General features: G+C 44.4%; 1 protein-coding gene across 2 annotated transcripts in view; it reads left to right on the top strand.

The window, feature by feature from the left end:
- SMS (spermine synthase) overlaps window positions 1-22,595 on the top strand; it is a 225,094-nt gene that overhangs the window by 193,690 nt on the left and 8,809 nt on the right. For both annotated transcript variants that reach the window (XM_075333409.1, XM_075333410.1), the window contains one exon: window positions 17,837-17,952. In XM_075333409.1, coding sequence (XP_075189524.1) covers window positions 17,837-17,952 — 116 coding nt within the window. The remainder of the gene's footprint in view (window positions 1-17,836; window positions 17,953-22,595) is intronic.

The raw sequence follows: 22,595 nt of genomic DNA, 5'->3' as shown, positions 1-22,595 counted from the left end.
GATGTATTGCGCTGTGACCGCCAGCACGCTCCATGAAATGTTGGAGCTGCTGGAAGGTTATAAATCTCCAAAGACCAACCAGAGCGGCAGCGATAGAAAGTGAAACTGCCGGATGGTGAGTGTGAGACCGAGGTCAGGGGACTTTGATTTAAATCACCACTCCAGTGGTAAAATACAAAAAACTGCAAGAGTGGTGCTCTAAGGGGTACTTTGTACGCTGCGATATCGCTAGCTGATTGTAGCGATGCCGAGCGATAGTCCCCGCCCCCGTCGCAGATGCGATATCTTGTGATAGCTGCCGTAGCGAACATTATCGCTACGGCAGCTTCACATGCAATTACCTGCCCTGCGACGTCGCTCTGGCCGGCGACCCGCCTCCTTCCTAAGGGGGCGGGTCATGCGGCATCACAGCGACATCACACGGCAGGCGGCCAATAGAAGCGGAGGGGCGGAGATGAGCGGGACGTAAATATCCCGCCCACATCCTTCCTTTCACATTGCAGCCGGGACGCAGGTAAGGAGATGTTCCTCGCTCCTGCGGCTTCATACACAGCGATTTGTGCTGCCACTGGAACGAGGAACAACATCGTACCTGTCGCTGCAGCAAAATTATGGAAATGACCGACACTACACAGATCACCGATTTTCGACGCTTTTGCGATCGTTTATCAGTGCTTCTAGGCTTTACACGTTGCAACGTCGTTACTGGCACCGGATGTGCGTCACTTTCGATTTGAATTTGACCCAGACGAGATCGCAGTAACGATGTCGCAACGTGCAAAGTACCCCTAAGAAACACCAACCTTAACAAATGTACCCCAAAATGTGTGATTAACCCCTTCAGCCCCAAGCCTATTTTGACCCTAAAGACCAGGCCATTTTTTGCAATTCTGACCAGTGTCACTTTATGAGGTTATAACTCTGGAACGCTTCAGCGGATCCCGGTGATTCTGAGATTGTTTTTTCGTGACATATTGGGCTTCATGTTAGTGGTAAATTTAGGCCGATATTTTTTGCATTTCTTTGTGAAAAAAACGGAAATTTCGCAAAAATTTTGAAAATTTTGTAATTTTCAAACTTTGAATTTTTATGCTCTAAAACCAACGAGACATATGACACAAAATAATTAATAAATAACATTTCCCACATGTCTATTTTACATCAGAACAATTTTGGGAAAAAAAAAAAAATTTAAGGAAGTTATAGGGGTTCAAAGTTTATGAGCAATTTCTCATTTTTACAACAAAATTTACAAAGCCACTTTTTTTAGGGACCACATCACATTTGAACGATTTTGAAAGGTCTACATGACACAGAACACCCAAAAGTGACACCATTCCAAAAACGGCACCCCTCAGGCTACTCAAAACCACATTCAAGAAGGTTATTAACCCTTCAGGTGCTTCACAGTAACTAAAGCAATGTGGAAGGAAAAAATGAACATTTTACTTTTTGCAACAAAAATGTTAATTTAGCCTCAAATATTGCATATGCACAAGGGTAGCAGGATTAAATGAACCCCCAAAATTTGTTGGGCAAGTTCTACTGAACACAAAGATACCTCATATGTGGCGAAAAACCACTGTTTGGGCGCACGGCAGGACTCGGAAGGGAAGGAGCGCCATTTGACTTTTTTGAACAGAAAATTAGCTGGAATCGTTAGCCTCACCATGTTGCGTTTGGAGAGCCCCTGAGGTGCCGAAACAGTGGAGCTCCCCCACATGTGACCCCATTTTGGAAACTAGACCCCTCATGGAATTTATCTAGATGTTTATTGAGCACTTTGAGCCTCTGGGGGCTTCACAAAAGTTAATAGAGTTGAGCTGTGAAAATAAATTTATTTTTTTTTACCACAAAATTGTTACTTCAACCAGGTAGCTTTTTTTTTCACAAGGGTATCAGGAAAAATTGCACCATAAAATGTATTGTGCAATTTCTCCTGAGTACACAGACACCTCATATGTGGTAGAAATAAAATGTTTGGGCGCACAGCAGGGCTCAGAAGGCAAGGAGCGTCATTTGACGTTTCAAACGCAAAATTGTCTGGGATAATTAGCGTATTCCATGTTGCGTTTGGAGACCCCCTGAGGTGCCGAAACAGTGGAGCTCCCCCACATGTGACCCCATTTTGGAAACTAGACCCCTCATGGAATTTATCTAGATGTTTATTGAGCACTTTGAGCCTCTGGGGGCTTCACAAACGTTAATAGAGTTGAGCCGTGAAAATAAAAAAAACCTTTTTTACCACAAAATTGTTACTTCAACCAGGTAGCTTTTTTTTTCACAAGGGTATCAGGAAAAATTGCACCATAAAATGTATTGTGCAATTTCTCCTGAGTACGCAGATACCTCATATGTGGTGGAACTCAAATGTTTGGGCGCACAGCAGGGCTCGGAAGGCAAGGAGCGTCATTTGACGTTTCAAACGCAAAATTGTCTGGGACAATTAGCGTATTCCATGCTGTTTGGAGACCCCCTGAGGTGCCGAAACAGTGGAGCTCCCCCACATGTGACCCCATTTTGGAAACTAGACCCCCATGGCATAGAAAAAAAAAAACAGCGGAAGATTGGGGGGGGGGGCGGCAGATGGGGCGGCAGCAGATGGGGGGGCAGCGGCATATAAAGGGAGCATCTGTGATTGTGAGACGGCGGCTGGGATAGGGTGGGGGCGGATGGGAGAGGGCGCAGTGGATGCAGGAGCGGCAGAGGATGGGGGGAGGGGGCGGGTGGGGGGGATGGGTGGGAAGGGGAGTGGGAGGTGAGATTGGGGATAGTTACCCTACAGGATGGATCTAGGCAGCTGGATCACAGGAGATGAAGGAGGCAGCAGATCAGGGAGGGTGAGAGGTGGGGGAGGGAGCGCAGCGCAGATCACGGAGGAGACAGGTGAGCAGAGCACAGATCACGGAGGAGACAGGTGAGCAGAGCACAGATCACGGGGGTGAGAGGTGAGGGAGAGCGGACAGCAGATCACGGGGGTGACAGGTGAGGGAGCACAGATCACGGGGTGACAGGTGAGGGAGCACAGATCACGGGGGTGAGAGGTGAGAGAGCGCAGATCACGGGGGAGACAGGTGAGCAGAGCGCAGATCACGGGGGTGACAGGTGAGGGAGCACAGATCACGGGGGTGACAGGTGAGGGAGCACAGATCACGGGGTGACAGGTGAGGGAGCACAGATCACGGGGTGACAGGTGAGGGAGCACAGATCACGGGGGTGAGAGAGCGCAGATCACGGGGGAGACAGGTGAGCAGAGCGCAGATCACGGGGGTGAGAGGTGGAGGGAGAGTGGACAGCAGATCACGGGGGTGACAGGGGAGGGAGCACGGACAGCAGATCACGGCGGTGACAGGGGAGGGAGCGCACATCACGGCGGTGACAGGGGAGGGAGCGCACATCACGGCGGTGACAGGGGAGAGAGCGCACATCACGGCGGTGACAGGGGAGGGAGCGCACATCACGGCGGTGACAGGGGAGGGAGCGCACATCACGGCGGTGACAGGGGAGGGAGCGCACATCACGGCGGTGACAGGGGAGGGAGCGCACATCACGGCGGTGACATGGGAGGGAGCGCACATCACGGCGGTGACAGGGGAGGGAGCGCACATCACGGCGGTGACAGGGGAGGGAGCGCACATCACGGCGGTGACATGGGAGGGAGCGCACATCACGGCGGTGACAGGGGAGGGGGCGGGTAGCTGACCACGGGGGTGAGAGGTGGGGGGAGCGTGCAGCACATCACGGAGGGGAGGGGGCGAGCAGCACATCACGGAGGGGAGGGGGCGAGCAGCACATCACGGAGGGGAGGGGGCGAGCAGCACATCACGGAGGGGATGGGAAGGGGGCGAGCAGCACATCACGGAGGGGAGGGGAGGGGGCGAGCAGCACATCACGGAGGGGAGGGGAGGGGGCGAGCAGCACATCACGGAGGGGAGGGGAGGGGGCGAGCAGCACATCACGGAGGGGAGGGGAGGGGGCGAGCAGCACATCACGGAGGGGAGGGGAGGGGGCGAGCAGCACATCACAGAGGGGAGGGGGCGAGCACCGACCGATCACGAGGGGGAGGGGCCGGGCAGCAGATCGGAGGGAGCGGTGGCACTATGACAGATGGAGGAGGACAGGGTGCACGATCCCAGTCCTGCTCCATCTGTCATAGTGCCACCGCTCCCTCTGATCTGCTGCACGGAGGTGAGGGGCCGGGCAGCAGATTGGGGGGAGCGGTGGCACTGTGGCAGATGGAGGGCGGCAGCGGATCGGGAGGTGTGGGGGTGAGGGTGCGGGCAGGAGATCGGGGAGGGCAGCGGCGGCGGCGGCGGATCGAGACGCTTTTCGTACAGTGCAATGGCAGCGCGGCAACTTCCGGGTCCCATGCTCCGGTCTCATAACAGCATGGGACCGGAGCTTGTCGCCCTGCCATTGCACTGTGTACACTCACTGTGCTGGCGTGCTGCAGGGACGATGACGGGGGCGGTCACCGGCAACAGGTACACTGTGATTGGAGAAATCGGTCACAAGGCCGATCTCTCCAATCAGAGCAGTGGAGCTGGGGGAGGGTGATCCAGTGAGGTCACCCAGCTCCAGCCAATGGCCAGTGCTACAGCTGCACTGGCCAGGGCTGGAATTCAATGTTTCAGTCATTTTAAGTGGCTGGAACATTACAGTGGCTGTGATTGGTTGAGCGGCGTTCGTCAGCCAATCACAGCCTCCGTAGGTCCGGGGAGGAGGCACCACCCCTCCTAAGGTCAGGAACAGGTCCCCTCCTCCCCGAATCTGCGGTTTATGTTAACCGATCGCAGTCACCGGAGGCTCCGGTGCCGCGATTCCGCCATGACGGAAAGATCCGTCCTTGGTCGTTAAGGCCCAGGGCACAAGGACGGATCTTTCCGTCCATGGTCGTGAAGGGGTTAAACGTCCTGAGATCTGCATTTAAATCTTCGACCTGCTACTTGCTGATAAACAGCTTGGTTTGGTAGGTATGGTCTTGCAAATCTGCTCAAGGGATTGATATTTCAGTAAGCACCACAATTGATGAAAATATGGAAACAACATATTCAAAACTTCCCGATCTATCCATCGATTTCAGAATGCCATGCACAGAAATACACGCACTTATACATTTTGGCATGCTGAATATTCTGCTCGTTCTACGTTTCAGCAGCCTGTGTGACCTAAACGTCTCATATTGGAGATATCACTTATGGTAGCACATCATTGGTTGGCAATGCTAAAGGGAGCTGCCAGCAGTGGATCTTGATGATTTGTGTTCCCAAGTGAGTTCAGTGTGGCAGAACGTTCCTCAGAGAACCGATAATAACCTCGGCGCATAAGGCATGTATTTCTGAGTGTGGTGTTCATACTTGATATTTAATAAAACGAGATGTGATAAAGATTTTGTTTCCATTTTTTCATCCTCTGCATGGTATAAATGTGTCTATCCATCCAGTGAATTTCATAATTCTATGATTTTTCCTTCTTGGTGTTGCAGTTTCAATGTTGAGGATTAGATATATATTACTAGATTGCACATGTTTACAAAGAGAGCTCCATAAATCATATTTTTACTGTGGCGTTAATGGATTTATGCATATACATCCCGTAACCTTTAAAATGGTTGTAATTAGAGTTTCACAATATTTACGCAATGTTCTGGGTAAATATTTACATTTGTGAATATTGAGGATTATATTGATATTTCCTTTTAAAAGGGCAATATAGCAGAAATGATCCGGCTATTTATCAATGGGATTTTAATTAGGAAATATAATTGAAGCTTGCCACATGGATTAATAGTTATGAAATTTCCCAGGACACAATTTTCTGTAATTGTATACACAATTAGTCTTTATATGTGATTTACTTTGGGCATTCTGTATACTTGGCCATACTTTGAAATAACATTTAAAGGAACAGTAATATTTAAACAAGAGTAATAAATGAAGAAAACACAATATAATATCCTTTTGTTTGATTCTACTCCATCTTGAATCTAAAGTAGTGAAAAACAAATGACTCCTTTAAAATGGTTTTCGAGTATTAGAAAAACATGTCTGTCTTTGATTCAGAAATAGCGCCAACCCCTGACAAATCATGGTGTGGTATTGCAGCTCAATTCAACTCACTCAGTGGGGGCCAAGTGGCAATACAAGACTCACCCCATGATCAGGGATAACACTTTTTCTGAGCGTCAGTCCTGGACAATCCCTTTAATATGTGAAGTAAAATGCGATATCATATTTATTTATTTTTATGCCCCTTTTGGATCACGTTTTTGAATATTTTTTGCTTGTTTATTTTGTTTTATTTCTTTTGAATGGCATTCATCATATGGGTTATGGTATGGTTTTATAGCTTGGGTCATTACGGATGTGGCAATAACAAATATGCACTTTTCTTGTTTATTTTAGTTTTATATGTAAAAAAAAACAACATTTTTAGTGGTAAAAAAATCGTGATTTATTATTATTTTACATTTTATCCCCTTCTTGTAATACCGTCTTACAATTAGCACCATATAGTAATTTTGGTCAACATCTTGTAGTAATGTGCCACATCCTGGTCCTCATCTTGTAGTAATGTCCCCATACTGGTTTTCATCTTCTAATAATATGCGCATACTTGTGTCCTTCTTGTAGTTATGGGCCCATCCTTGTCCCCATCTTGTAGTAATGTGACCATCTTTGTCCCCATCTTGTAATAATGTGACCATCTTTGTCCCCATCTTGTAATAATGTTCCCATCCTTGTCCCCATCCTGTAGTAATATGCCCATCCTTGTCCCCATCCTGTAGTAATGTGCACATCCTTGTTTCCATCCTGTAGTAATGTACAAATCCTTGTTCAAATCATGTAGTAATGTGCATATCCTTGTCCTCACCCTGTAGTAATGTGCACATCCTTGTCCCCATCCTGTAATAATGTGCCCATCCTTGTTCCCATCATGTAGTAATGTGCACATCCTTGTCCCCATCCTGTAGTAATGTGCATATCCTTGTCCCCATCCTGTAGTGATGTGCCCATCTTGGTCTCCATCTTGTAGTAATGTGCCCATCGATGTCCCCATCCTGTAGTTATGTGCCCATCCTTGTCCCCTTGTTGTAATATGCCCATGCTGGTCCTCTTCTTGTAGTAATTTCCCCATCCTTGTCCCTTTGTAGTATTGTGCCCCATCCTTGTCCCTTTCTTGTAGTAATCTCCCCTTGTTTGTCCCCATCCTGTAATAATGTGCCCAACCTTGTCCTCATCCTGTAGAAATGTGCCTCATTCTTGTCCCCATCCTGTAGTAATGTGTCCATCCTTGACCACTTGTAGTAATGTGCCCATGTTGGCCCTATTCTTATAGTAATGTGCCCCATCCTTGTCCTCTTCTTGTAGTAAGTTACCCATCTTTGTCCCCATTCTGTAGTAAGTTCACCGTCTTTGTCCCCATTTTGTAATAATGGGCCCATCCTTGTCCTCATCCTGTTGTAATGTGCCCATCCTGGACCTCATCCTGTAGTAATGTGTCCATATCTTGAAGTAATATGCCCATCCTTGTCCCCATCCTGTAGTAATATGCCCATCCTTGTCCCCATCCTGTAGTAATGTGCACATCCTTGTTCCCATCCTGTAGTAATGTGCCCAATCCTTGTTCAAATCATGTAGTAATGTGCATATCCTTGTCCCCATCCTGTAGTAATATGCCCATCCTTGTCCCCATCCTGTAGTAATGTGCACATCATTGTCCCCATCCTGTAGTAATGTGCATATCCTTGTCCCCATCCTGTAGTGATGTGCCCATCTTGGTCTCCATCTTGTAGTAATGTGCCCATCGATGTCCCCATCCTGTAGTTATGTGCCCATCCTTGTCCCCTTGTTGTAATATGCCCATGCTGGTCCTCTTCTTGTAGTAATTTCCCCATCCTTGTCCCTTTGTAGTATTGTGCCCCATCCTTGTCCCTTTCTTGTAGTAATCTCCCCTTCTTTGTCCCCATCCTGTAATAATGTGCCCAACCTTGTCCTCATCCTGTAAGAAATGTGCCTCATTCTTGTCCCCATCCTGTAGTAATATGCCCATCCTTGTCCCCATCCTGTAGTAATATGCCCATCCTTGTCCCCATCCTGTAGTAATGTGCACATCCTTGTTTCCATCCTGTAGTAATGTACAAATCCTTGTTCAAATCATGTAGTAATGTGCATATCCTTGTCCTCACCCTGTAGTAATGTGCACATCCTTGTCCCCATCCTGTAATAATGTGCCCATCCTTGTTCCCATCATGTAGTAATGTGCACATCCTTGTCCCCATCCTGTAGTAATGTGTATATCCTTGTCCCCATCCTGTAGTGATGTGCCCATCTTGGTCTCCATCTTGTAGTAATGTGCCCATCGATGTCCCCATCCTGTAGTTATGTGCCCATCCTTGTCCCCTTGTTGTAATATGCCCATGCTGGTCCTCTTCTTGTAGTAATTTACCCATCCTTGTCCCTTTGTAGTATTGTGCCCCATCCTTGTCCCTTTCTTGTAGTAATCTCCCCTTCTTTGTCCCCATCCTGTAATAATGTGCCCAACCTTGTCCTCATCCTGTAGAAATGTGCCTCATTCTTGTCCCCATCCTGTAGTAATGTGTCCATCCTTGACCACTTGTAGTAATGTGCCCATGTTGGCCCTATTCTTGTAGTAATGTGCCCCATCCTTGTCCTCTTCTTGTAGTAAGTTCACCGTCTTTGTCCCCATTTTGTAATAATGGGCCCATCCTTGTCATCCTGTTGTAATGTGCCCATCCTGGACCTCATCCTGTAGTAATGTGTCCATATCTTGAAGTAATATGCCCATCCTTGTCCCCATCCTGTAGTAATATGCCCATCCTTGTCCCCATCCTGTAGTAATGTGCACATCCTTGTTCCCATCCTGTAGTAATGTGCCCAATCCTTGTTCAAATCATGTAGTAATGTGCATATCCTTGTCCCCATCCAGTAGTAATATGCCCATCCTTATCCCCATCCTGTAGTAATGTGCACATCCTTGTCCCCATCCTGTAGTAATGTGCCCATCCTTGTTCCCATCCTGTAGTAATGTGCACATCCTTGTCCCCATCCTGTAGTAATGTGTATATCCTTGTCCCCATCCTGTAGTGATGTGCCCATCTTGGTCTCCATCTTGTAGTAATGTGCCCATCGATGTCCCCATCCTGTAGTTATGTGCCCATCCTTGTCCCCTTGTTGTAATATGCCCATGCTGGTCCTCTTCTTGTAGTAATTTCCCCATCCTTGTCCCTTTGTAGTATTGTGCCCCATCCTTGTCCCTTTCTTGTAGTAATCTCCCCTTCTTTGTCCCCATCCTGTAATAATGTGCCCAACCTTGTCCTCATCCTGTAAGAAATGTGCCTCATTCTTGTCCCCATCCTGTAGTAATGTGTCCATCCTTGACCACTTGTAGTAATGTGCCTATGTTGGCCCTATTCGTCCTATTCTTGTAGTGATGTGCCCCATCCTTGTCCTCTTCTTGTCGTAAGTTACCCATCTTTGTCCCCATTCTGTAGTAAGTTCACCATCTTTGTCCCCATTTTGTAATAATGGGCCCATCCTTGTCCTCATCCTGTTGTAATGTGCCCATCCTGGACTTCATCCTGTAGTAATGTGTCCATATCTTGAAGTAATTTGCCCATCCTTGTCCCCTTGTAGTAATGTGCTCACGCTGGTCCTATTCTTTTAGTAATATGCCCCATTCTTGTTCCCTTGTAGTAATGTGCCCAATTCTTGTCCCCTTGTAGTAATGTGTCCCATCCTTGTCCCCTTGTGGTAACGTGCCTCATCCTCGTCACCTTCTTGTAGTAAGTTCCCCATCTTTGTCCCAATCCTGTAGTAATGTGCCTATCCTTGTCTCCATCCTGTAGTAATGTGCCCATCCATGTCCCCATGTAGTAATGCGCCCATGCTTGTCCTCTTCTTGTAGTAATGTGCCCCATACTTGTCCCCATCTTGTAGTAATGTGCCCCATCCTTGTCCCCTTGTGGTAATGTGCCCCATTCTTGTCCCCTTCTTGTAGTAAGTTCCCCATCTATGCACATCCTGGTCCTCATCCTGTAGTAATGTGCTCATTCTGTGCCACATCCTGTAGTAATGTGCCCATCCTTGACAACTTGTAGTAATTTGCCCCATTCTGGTCCCCATCCTTTCTTAATATGCCCATGCTTGTCCTCTTCTTGTAGTAATGTCCCCTTTCCTAGTCCCCTTCTTGTAGCAATGTCCCATCCTGTAGTAATGTCCCCTTTCCTAGTCCCCTTCTTGTAGCAATGTCCCATCCTGTAGTAATGTCCCCTATTGTGCCATTCTTTACTTGCACATAAAAAAGAAAAGATTCTTACTTGTCCTTTGTTCTCTTGGTATCCTCTTTTCTACCTCTTGTGGCCTGCAGGCACGTAGACCACTTGATGATCACCGCTTATTGCAGGGGGTCAATGGCATGATTAGCACTTTACTTCAGTTGAATGTATTGGCGGCGCCGGGCATAGGCAAGCTCTCTGCACAGCTAAACTAATGGCTGCCGCTGGCCAATCAGAGGCCAACATCTGACTTCAGCTGCATGCTTCTGATTGGCTGGTGGCTGCTATTGATAAAGATGTGCAGACAGTGGCGCCGGCTATACATTCAACTGAACTAAAGCGCTGGCTGCTGTGTCTCCCTGTACCGGGCCGTGATCGTTAAGGGATCTAGCTCCCTGCGGGCCACAAAAGGCGGCCCGTGGGCCTTGTGTATGACACCCCTGGTTTAGCCACTAATCTGAACTGAATACCCTCCGATACGACAAGAATAGGCAGTTTGACTCTGTAGTATTAGAGGAATGCATGCCCCTGAACATGACCGGACTCAGCAATCCATATGGCTTCAGAACAACAATTGCAAGCTTTATAGCAAAGAGAATGAATGATCTTCTTGCTCAGGAAAATGGCCACCACTGACAGACTGCAGAGGTGAACTGAAACTTAGGCAATGAGAAGTAAGGTATACAATTAAAAAATCCCTCTGTTCTTGAGTATGGGGAGGATTTTTAATAAAAGACAAATTGCAAAGTTGCTTGTATTTACAGTGACTTTGAAATGTTATCCTTTTATGATCAGTAGAAAACCCTTTTAACTTTGCCAATGATAGTCCAGGCTGTTTAGTCAGTGTACAGGTAATGGAAATCCACTTACGTAATTAGATTGGGGTAAGATATACACATCCCTACTTGCAAGCATGTAGAAAATGCTGACTTCTCCCAGTGCCACACTACTGAAGAAGAATAAATGTGAAGGGTACAGGCGGCACTACAGGGATCAGGCGCTGGGTCCATCAAGCTGCAGACCTGGTGTTTCAGCAGATTGTACTTTTTTTTCAGGCTTAAGCCCGCTTTACACGCTACAATATATCTTACGATGTGTCGGTGGGGTCACGTCGTAAGTGACGCACATCCGGCATCGTAAGGTATGTTGTAGCGTGTGACAGGTACGTGCAATTGCAATTGAACGAAAAACCGTTCATCGCATGCACGTCGTTCATTCCTGAATCACCTGCCTCCTGCGGCTCCCGGCCCACAATGCGGAAGGAAGGAGGTGGGCGGGATGTTTACGTCCCGCTCAGCTCCGCCTCTCCTCTTCTATTTGCCGGCTGCCGCGTTACATCGATGTGACGCCGAACGTCCCTCCCACTCCAGGAAGTGGACGTTCGCCGCCCACATCGAGGTCGTATGGTAGGTAAGTATGTGTGACGGGGGTTAATCATAGGTGCGGCACGTTCAACAAATTGAACGTACTGCACATACGATGGGGGGCATTGCAAATCGCATACGATATCGTATGCGAAATTGCAACGAAATTGCAACGTGTAAAGCAGGCCTTAGACAAGGTGATTGAGGACCAAGTAGGTGCTTTCTTCTCATCTCTGTCCCAGTAAGACTCAGTTTTGTCTTAGGCTATGTGCGCACTGGGAAATGAAATTTCCTTGCGTAAATTCCGCTGGCTCTCATAGATCTTATCACCTGCGGAAAAAATCCGCATCAAATCCGCACCCGCGGATTGTCGCGTTTTGTTGCGGATTTGGTGCGGTTTTTCCGCAAGCTGTTCCCTGCGTGATTTTTACATTAGATTAGGGAAAACCCGCAGCTACCTGCGGAAAAGAAGTGACATGCACTTGTTTTTGCTGCGGGATTTCCGCAGCAAAACATGCAGCTGTCAAATTCTGCCTAGTGCGCACAGGATTTTTTTTCTCCATAGGATTTGCTGGTGATTCACTGCAGAGATGTTATGAACATTTTCTGCAGCGAAACATGCAGCAAATCCGCGGCAAAATCCGGTAAGTGCGCACATAGCCTTACAGATGTGAGCTGTAACCAGTTCCCTGGCTAGGAGGCAGCTTACTACAGCAAGCATCTACCCAACAGCTTGGGTACATGGCGTTCTAAACTATGAAACCTTGCTAAACCCCACCTTATTTCCCAGACACAATGGAGAAATTTGGAGTATTTTTTTTCTTGTCAGATTTCTTCTGATATCTGATGCCGCTTGCTATATAATCTCATTTTACTCACATCAATCTCCAAAAGAGAACGGCTTTAAAGGAAACCAGAATAACTGATAGGACAGGCACAATGTTGAATGACTGTGTCCTGGTTATTGGTCTGTTTGTTTTCCTATAAGCTTTTTATAGAAAGATACCTAGGTAAACATCATGCCTCATCCGGGACCGGTAGCGTCCTACAGAAAATGTTAACCGCTTTGATGCGTCACTTTTCTACGTTTAACACTGGAGCTATATTAAGCTGTACAATAAAAACAAACTGTCCAGAAATAAAACCCGGCTGAAATAGGGCACATTACTGTCAGCGAAAAGTACGCCAAGATTGTGGTGTTTGTGTTTTGTGGTTTTCAGGAGGCTGCACTGTAGCCATTTATTCCGATTCAGCAACATTAACGACAGCGAAGGATTTAACTCAAATATTTAAAGGAGTTTTCTGAAATATCATAGTGACGGATACTGTATTTGCAAATGGCTGGTATCAACAAACACACCGCTCATCACACGAATGTCTAGTAGTGCAATATGTACTGAGAGAGACGTGCGGGAGCTCTGAATGTCAGGGCCCTTGACGATGCCACTAAATGTCATTATCACCAGTGCGGAATCAGCTTGGTATATCCGTAGGACTAATGGAATCAGCCGTATTCCAGGTATATCCCAGAAGGAAAATGATATAATGGCTCCTGATGCAATACATTTTGGCTGCTGTGGCAATGTACAGAAGTCACACACATTTCTTTCTGGAGGAACCATCCTGGATTTACTGAGTCTCCATATTGGGGTGCACACAGTTAGTTTACTGAAATGCATCCCGGAAAATAATTCTCTTGTCTTGTGTCCCAGAAGATTATTCTTTCTTAGAAATATTAACCTTGTATATGATTATATGGGAATTTCCTTCCATAGCCTAGTGTGACGCTTTCTTTCCAGCATGTAATTATCCCAGGCAGAATCCAATGCTGTAATTAGGACTAATCCAGAATAACGACGTGTATGGAACCTTGTATTTGCAAGATAGGTACCATTATAAAACACTACCATAATATTAAGTGTGGCATCACATCCTGTAAACAGCCAACGGATATATAGTTAGTTTATGTGCACAAAGCACATGCCTTACAGATATAGTTTTCTTGTTACTCGCTGTGGGACAAGCTGTGCAAATAACAAATTGGGCTTAATTTCTACAGTATACTCGGTAAATTCTGCAAATTTTAAGCTGAACACAAACTTTAAAAGTGTTTGTTCCCCACTGTGTTTATAGTTTTAAACAAAATAAAATATACAGAGACAAACACTATGTCTAGGGGACAGAAGGTTTCACCATCAATACTGAAGCTTTTTTATACTTTAAGAGTGCAGTGACGCTATGGAATTGTCTGCTTCAGCCTGCTGTCTTTCTGGAAAGATGTCATATACAGTGGATGTCATATACAGTGGAACCTTGGATTACGAGCATAATTGGTTCCGGGAGTGTGCTCTTAAACCACGTTACTCTTATTTCAAAGCAAATTTTCCCATAGGAAATAATTGAAACTCAGACAATTCGTTCCACAACCCAAAAATATTTACTGTATTTATACAAACTTATTACAGTAATACAAAATAATGTACTGTGTTCATATAAAATTATCACAGTACACAAATATAAAATAATGCACAGTACAAAACATACAAAACAAATTAAACTGCATGTTAGCTTACAATAGAATTGTTGGTGTGCGAGAGGTACAGTACAAACAATGCGTGATACTGGTTAGCAGAAAGAAAGTACAGTACTGTGTCCACAAATGCAAATTGATAGATATGCTATATAGTACATACTGTGCTGTACAATGTGTGTACAGTATACAATACATATGCACAGAAATTTACCTCCAGAGCGGGTCAGAGCGCAATGAAAGGACAGAACCAGACGTGTGCACGGTGAGTATTTGCTCTTCTTAAAAAGCATTGCTCTTAAACCAAGTTACAAATTTTTAGAAAGCTTTGCTTGTCCTGCAAAACACTCTCAAACCAAGTTACTCTTAAACCAAGGTTCCACTGTAATAAGTTAAATTATCCAGAAAGAAATATGGCCATTAGCATAAATAGAAATATTGGGGTCACAAAGTATAGTAAGCCCCAAATTGGTATTATTCTTCGATTACCAATAAATTAAGGCGAAAAAGAAGAACATAAACCAAAATACTGAATTTTATAACAAGAAAGAAAATTCTAGCATCCAGGTTCCAGATTATTTTAAAAAACGAATTTCTTTATTCCATATTGATTTAAAAGGTCATTCCATATGTATAAAAACAAGTGGCAATTTTCAAACAGGTACGCGTTTCGGAGGATCACCTCCTTAGTCTGAGACTAAATAACTATATTATATTTCTAATTGGAGGTATTTGCTAATTTTATTATTACACTTACAAAATATTGGGATGGAATCTTGGAGATGGAAATACCCCTTTAAGGACAGCTGCAGGGGATGGTATTTCTCTCTCTGGATCAACTTTGATTTATATTAGGTGACAACTATTGTGATGGATACCATGTTTGGCATAGGTGGTCTCCTTGACTGGAGACTGCCCTTCCCGTGGTTGTTCCTTCCCGCTGTGGATGGATACCATGTTTGGCATAGGTGGTCTCCTTGACTGGAGACTGCCCTTCCCGTGGTTGTTCCTTCCCGGTTGTGGATGGATACCATGTTTGGCATAGGTGGTCTCCTTGACTGGAGACTGCCCTTCCCGTGGTTGTTCCTTCCCGGTTGTGGATGGATACCATGTTTGGCATAGGTGGTCTCCTTGACTGGAGACTGCCCTTCCCGTGGTTGTTCCTTCCCGGTGAAAGACCTGGCTAGTTTCCTGCCAGTGTTGAGAAACATGTGATGGTGTCTCCGCAGGCCTTCTTGCTTTGAATATTTCCCAGGGGGCATTGCTCTAGAATCACTGCGTTGAGAAACACGTGATGGTGTCTCCGCAGTGGTGGATGTTGATCTCCCTAAGGTCAACCATCCTTGCTCACATAGTCTTTTACTAGGCAATGTCCCACTAGCCAGATTCCTACTCCACACTGATGAGGGGCAAATACCCCGAAACGGCTGTCTGTGGATGGATACCATGTTTGGCATAGGTGGTCTCCTTGACTGGAGACTGCCCTTCCCGTGGTTGTTCCTTCCCGGTGAAAGACCTGGCTAGTTTCCTGCCAGCGTTGAGAAACATGTGATGGTGTCTCCGCAGGCCTTCTTGCTTTGAATATTTCCCAGGGGGCATTGCTCTAGAATCACTGCGTTGAGAAACACGTGATGGTGTCTCCGCAGTGGTGGATGTTGATCTCCCTAAGGTCAACCATCCTTGCTCACACAACTATTGTGATAACAGACAAATGTAAAGCCTCAATGAAGACATATGACTAATTTGTATTATTCCACTCTTCTTTGTGCAAACAACCTTAATTAGATCCCGTCATCAGGTTTAAGCACGTTAAAATAAAGCTATGGCGTATAATGGAGATGTTCTACTGATTCAATAGATACCTTCAGTCGAGAAATCCGAATCATGGTTGTCGTTTAATCATCTTTAGAAGTTTGCCTTTCCTAAGCTCTCAGTGCATCGGGGTGGGACTGTGTGTAGGGTCTTCAGCTCTGCCCCAGCCTCTCCGCTACCTCTGGTGTCTGTATCTTCTTCCTGTTTTAGATTTTGCACCAGCGCCATCCTAACTGTGGACAGTGTTTGCACAGATTGATCTTGCAGCATGCTTTAATAAAATGGTACCGGTGGCGGCGCATACACAGGTTGACCTCCCATCGGTCTTCAGTAAAATGGCACCTGTGGAGGCGCATGCAATGATTGAGAATTTGGCTCATCATTCAGCTGGGATCTAAATCTGTGCATGCGCTGCAATGATGGCACCTCCTGAACACTACTGGGAAATCAATCTGCGCAAGCGTTCCTCTGGTGTCTGTTTCTTCCTGTTTTAAACTTCCCCTGTCCTCAAACTAAACTGCACCCTTAAGACCTATTTACAGATACTGGTAGTTGTCAAACGTGTCTTCATAAAAATACTCACAAGCCTCAGCCCATGGAAACATGCTGATGATCAGTAATCAAACAGTTGCAAAATGCTCATTCGTTGGCTGATTGCATTTTTTAAACAGGGGATGTGCTGCGGACATCAATGCTGTATGGGCGCATAACAATTATATTAACTATCGTTCGGTCCCCATACAGTTTTAATGGCAATACACGAGTGGCGATTAACTTTTATGCTCATTTAGTAGATAAAAAAAACAATTTAAATGGGCTTTTAGGACTTATAAGCAGAATATTAATATGGCTTAAGGCCCGTCATACACAGAGATAAATCTTTGGCAGATCTGTGGTTGCAGTGAAATCATGGACATATTGTTCCATTTGTACACAGCCGCAAACCTGGCACTGATTGTCCACAATTTCACTGCAACCACAGATCTGCAGCAGATTTATCTCTGTGTGTGACAGAGCCTTTAGATTGTATGGAGCCATAAACCAATGTCAACAGAGGTCTATGAGGCCCTTCGGTATCTATATTTTTTTGTACAGGCTTCATGCACTTTTTAAGCTTAGTGCATCTGCATTGAATACACTATTTCATATGTATGTGCCAACGCATACTTTCCCGATCAAAGACATGCGCCAAGAAACACTGGCACTGCTGTCACTCGTCTCTCACTAATTTATTCCTCTCTTCTTGAGAACACTGTCAAACTCAGAGGTGCTTTATATCCGAAAGATGCACATTAAGTTTTCTTCAATGAGATTAAGTAAAAATGACGTATCCAAAATGATGTATTATGTGTACTCGGACAGGAGATGCAAGCCCTATACCTTGTGTATTCCATATCATGACCAAGTAAAACGAATAAAGAATTTTAGATACATATATGGCAAGTACCAATTTTAACCTACGTCTTATTGAAGAAAACATACTTTCCAATGTTTGACAGAAGAACACTATTTTGGTATATAGTGGGAATAATATGATTATGGATCAAGTATCTTACAGTTGCACAAGTAATTTCTATCTAAAATTAACAAGTTGCACAGCAGCCCTGCATAACATCACACACACAATGTTATACATCAAAGATAGTTTGTTTCCTAAACCTTCACGGGTTAACTGAACTTCAGTGTAATGCTTCGTACAGACTTCCAGACAGTTCCTATGATAAATGGCAAGTTCCTATTTTCCTTTAGAAGCCTTCACAAGGTCATCATTTATAATACTTGTCAATAAGCTTATAATTCACCTTTACTTTCCTCTTCTGCTTCCTCCCACAGGGAAACTGTGTAAACCTGACTGAGGCCCTGACACTCTATGAAGAACAGCTGAACATGCTTTATTGCCCTGTGGAATTCTCTAAGGAGACAGTGTGCGTTCCCTCCTACATGGAGCTGTATCCTTTGTAAACTGCGCTAATATTGCTGGAGAAAAAATGCTGTTAAAAAAAGCAATCCTTTGTGGTAGTGCAGACATTCAATCTTAGTTCTGTTTGATTTAGTCATATAATCTAATCATGATTCTTCTATGTCTACTTCATATAATTCTGTTTTATCTTCTCAGAGGTCAGCCCACAGCATGGACAATCTATCCACCATGATATTATCAAATGCTGACCAGGATGCCCTTTAAGATACAAATGAAAAGCTATAGTAGTACAGAAATGTATCCTGCTTACAAGACCAAACGCAATCACATCTGTGTGCTGTAAGAAGTATATTGACAGTGCTTTAAAGAGCACCCGTCACCTGGACAAAAGTCACCAGTTTTTGCCCTTATTTTATTCCTCCTGTTCCTCTGTGTATTCAAGTTTTTGTTTTCTTAAAATATACCATGTGATTCCATAAACATGGGCCTTTTTATTTAATGTGTCTTCTAGTGGTCTTTGCTTTGGAGACGTGACTCGCAGGACTTTGGGTGTGGGTGTGTGGGTTAGCATCACCCCCTTAGAACAGACCATACAAATGATAATTGAATAAAAAGGGCCATATCTCTAAAGCCATGCTGCAGATTTAAAAAAAATAAATAAACATCTGAATACTCAGGAGAGAAATTGAAATTGTGGAGACACGAGGATCAGGGGTGCTCTCATCCGCTGGCATGACCACATAGACCAGGGCCTATGCCACTGAATGCCCCTACTCCTTCCTTTTGGGCAGTACACTACTCAGACAAGGCGAGGTTACCACATTCGGGTAAGTTTTCATTGGGTTCCCAACAAACAACATTATATAGTACATTCCTATCAAGGACATGATATGTTGCAAATAACAGAATCTCAAAGTAACAGAATCTCAGTATTCTGCGGACTCACCAGGTCTTTGAACCTCTGCGACTTTGGGGCATCCAGGACCACTACCCCAGTCAACAGCATCCTGCTAAAAAGAGATAGTGGCAAGCTTAGGAAGTCAACCGAACACATTAAGGTATGTGGCTAGGTGACTGGATACTCCCAACCTGTGTTCTCCAAACTAATTAATGGACTCAGTGTTGGTTAGTGGAGCATTTCTTTAATGCACTAGCTGGAACCATAGTTCTTGGCTGAAGTCCTGTAGAATCACCGGTGATAGAAGCTGGCCCCTTTATATATATATATATATATATATATATATATATCCATCAGCTCCCATTTCAGGGCATTGTGTCCCATAGGATTGGGGGAAGATAATCATGATTGTTCCCTCATTGTTTGCTAGTTGTCCTCCCAATGATGCATACTAGTACACTGCAGAGGACTGATGAACTCCACAATCTGCAGGCATTCCACAAGTTAGCATATAAAACAGCACCAGACAGTCCCACATGAAGTAATGGCCTAATTTCCTTGACTTACTGAAGAAAAGAACAGTATGATTGGCATATTTAAGAACAGCTCACCCCCACAAAAGTGGCCATATATTCCTTACTGACACTGAGTCGTCATGGAAATAATATCAGCGGGAAACCTGTCCACTTTTGACCTTGTAAGTAGTCCCTTTTAAAAATAATAGCTCATCCACATACCCCCTTATATCTTCTCTATTCCTATGTCCTATTATCCTATGGATATATGTGTAAGGGTTGATTAATGCAGACAAATGCTTGGGAAAACTTTCATATTGCATTCTTGAGTAGAGGGACACATGAGGAGCATGTCTCTTAAGTAACATGGCACATCTTAAGTTTGTGTATAGATTTCTGATTTGTATTTACTGCAGTTTTCTGGTGTATATTATAGAACATTTCTTTAGTTATGGCTGACCATGCCCCGTTACTTATCCCTGCCCACTCAGTGGAAAAGAAACCTAGCTGATGTAAAGGCGCAAAAATTCTATTTGAGTGTTGATATATTTGTTGGAGAATCAGCCGTAATTCGCTTGAGCAACTGATATCGCTTTTTTCTATAAAGTTTATTTCAGTTTTACCAAGAATGTTCCCTGAAACTGTGAAGTTTATCAAACCACCACTGACCTAGAAAGTGCAGAAGCTGAACATCTGGTTAACATGTGCCTGGCTGAGCATCTCCGCACCAGATGAGAGAAATCATATAACATACTTGTAAACTCACAAGTTTTCTTTTCACTCAGTTGTTATCGTTTGTGCTTTTTATAGTCATTGTTTTTGTTGCTTTGAGTAATGTCTTGCCCTCTGCATGTTTTCAGAGAACCTAGGGCACTCATCTGTCATTCCATGGGCCATAAACTCACTCAGTTATGGTTATAATAGGTAAAGAGCACCTATGGAAATTTCAAAAGCTTAGGTTATGTTCATAGCAACATTTTAGTGTTACATTTTTATACATATTTTCATGAGCTTAACGCAAAGAGCTAAGATTTTTTCGATGTCCACAAAAGTCCTTTTTCTCTCAAATGTTCAAAAAAATTGTCTAAATCTGTCATTGAGCACTTCTTTTCAGAGATAATGGCTTTTCAAGATGCTGGGTAGACAGCATGATCTTTGCACAGGTGTGCCTTATGCTGGCCACAAGAAAAGGCCACTCTAAAATGTGCAGTTTTATTACACAGCTCAATGCACAGATGTCACAAGTTTTGAGTGAGCGTGCAGTTGGCATGGTGACTGCAGGAATGTCCAACGGGGCTGTTGCCCATGAATTGAATATTCATTTCTCTACCATAAGCCATCTCCAAAGGCATTTCAGAGAATTTAGCACTACATCCAAGCTGCCTCACAACCACAGACCATGTGTAACCACACCAACCCAGGACCTCCACATCCAGCATCTTCACTTCCAAGATCATCTAAGACCAGCCACCCAGAAAGCTGCTGCAACAATCGGTTTGCATAACCAAAGAATTTCTGCAGAAACTTTCTGAAATTGTCTCAAGGAATCTCATCTTCATGCTCATCATCCTCATTGGGGTCTCCACTTAACTGTAGTATGTCATCCTAACCGACTTGAATAGGCTCACATTCAATGGCACGTTGAGATTTGTTCTCTTCACGCATGAATCCCAGTTTTCACTGTATAGAGCAGATGGCAGACTGGCAAATGGTGATCACACCAGATACTTACTGGTTTTATGACCCCCCCCCACAATACTGTAAATTTGCACATTTTAGACTGGCCTTTTATTGTGGCACATCTGTGCAATAATCATGCTGTCTAATCAGCATCTTTATATGCCACCCTGTGAGGTGGACGGATTATTTCCATAAAGGCAAAGTGCTCACTAATAGAGATGAGCGGACCCTTGGAAGTTCGGGTTCTGTAGGTTCAGCCGGGCTTTAGATAAAGTTCTGGACCCGATTGTGACCTGAACCTCATTGTAAGTAACTGATTGGGCAGTTCAGCTTTCCGTCCACATACAGACAGCCATAAACATATACTTCTGGGGGAGAAAGGGTGTGTTTTTTCATATTTTTCTTTTTTTTGTACACATTAGATCCCATAACGCTGATTTTCCCCCAGAGCAAGCCATTCAAACACTACAAGCGGCTCGGACTTGGCCGAGAACCGAGCATCCCCAAGCACGCACGAGTGATTTGATTTGCATACATAAAGCATCCGAACGCTGAAAGTGAACAGTATTTTTCTTTTCTGTTTTGGTAAAGTCTGTGTTCGGTATGAACACTGAACTTTAAAATTCAGGTCCACTAATCTCTGTTCAATAACACAGATTTAGACAAAGTTATGAACAATATTTGAGAGAAAAAGGCCTTTTATGTACACAGAAAAAGTGTTAGATCTTTGAGTTTCAGCTCATGAGAAATGGCAGCAAAAACACCAGTGTTGCGTTTAGATTTTTGTTCAGTGTATATATAATATTATATGTGTATATATACCATAGTTTTCGGACTATAAGACACACTTTTTTTACCAAAATTTGTATTTCAGTAATTCCACACAAAAAGGGAAACACATATATTGAGCCATTACAAAACAGAGTGATCTATTTCTGATAATGTTGTTGATTATGGCTTACAGCCAATGAGAACCCATAAGTCATTAACTCAGACAATTAGAATAATTACCACAAAACACCTGCAAAGGCTTCCTAAGCATTTAAACTGGTCCCTTAGTCTGGTTCGGTAGGCTACACAATCATGGGGAAGACTACTGACTTGACAGTTGTCCAGAAGGCAGTCATTGACACACTCCACAAGGAGAGTAAGCCACAAAAGGTCATTGCTAAAGGACCTGGCTGTTCACAGAGTGCTGTATACAAGCATATTAATGGAAAATTGAGTGGAAGGAAAAAGTGTGGTAGAAAAAGGTGCACAAATATCCGGGATAACTGCAGCCTTGATAGGATTGTTAAGAAAAGGCTATTCAAAAATTTGGGGGAGATTCACAAGGAGTGGACTGCTGCTGGAGTCAGTGCTTCAAGGAGCCACAACACACGTATTCAGCATATGGGCTACAACTGTCGTTGTATTCCTTGTGTCAAGCCACTCATGACCAATACACAACGCCAGAAGCATCTTACCTGGGCCACGGAGAAAAAGAACTGGACTGTTGCTCAGTGGTCCAAGCTGTTGTTTTTAGATGAAATTAAATTTTAAATTTCATTTGGAAATCAAGGTCCCAGAGTCTGGAGT

Source organism: Anomaloglossus baeobatrachus, chromosome 2 (genome assembly GCF_048569485.1).
Source record: "Anomaloglossus baeobatrachus isolate aAnoBae1 chromosome 2, aAnoBae1.hap1, whole genome shotgun sequence".
NCBI classification, from domain to species: Eukaryota; Metazoa; Chordata; class Amphibia; order Anura; family Aromobatidae; genus Anomaloglossus; species Anomaloglossus baeobatrachus.
This window is presented reverse-complemented; position numbering and strand designations above follow the sequence as displayed.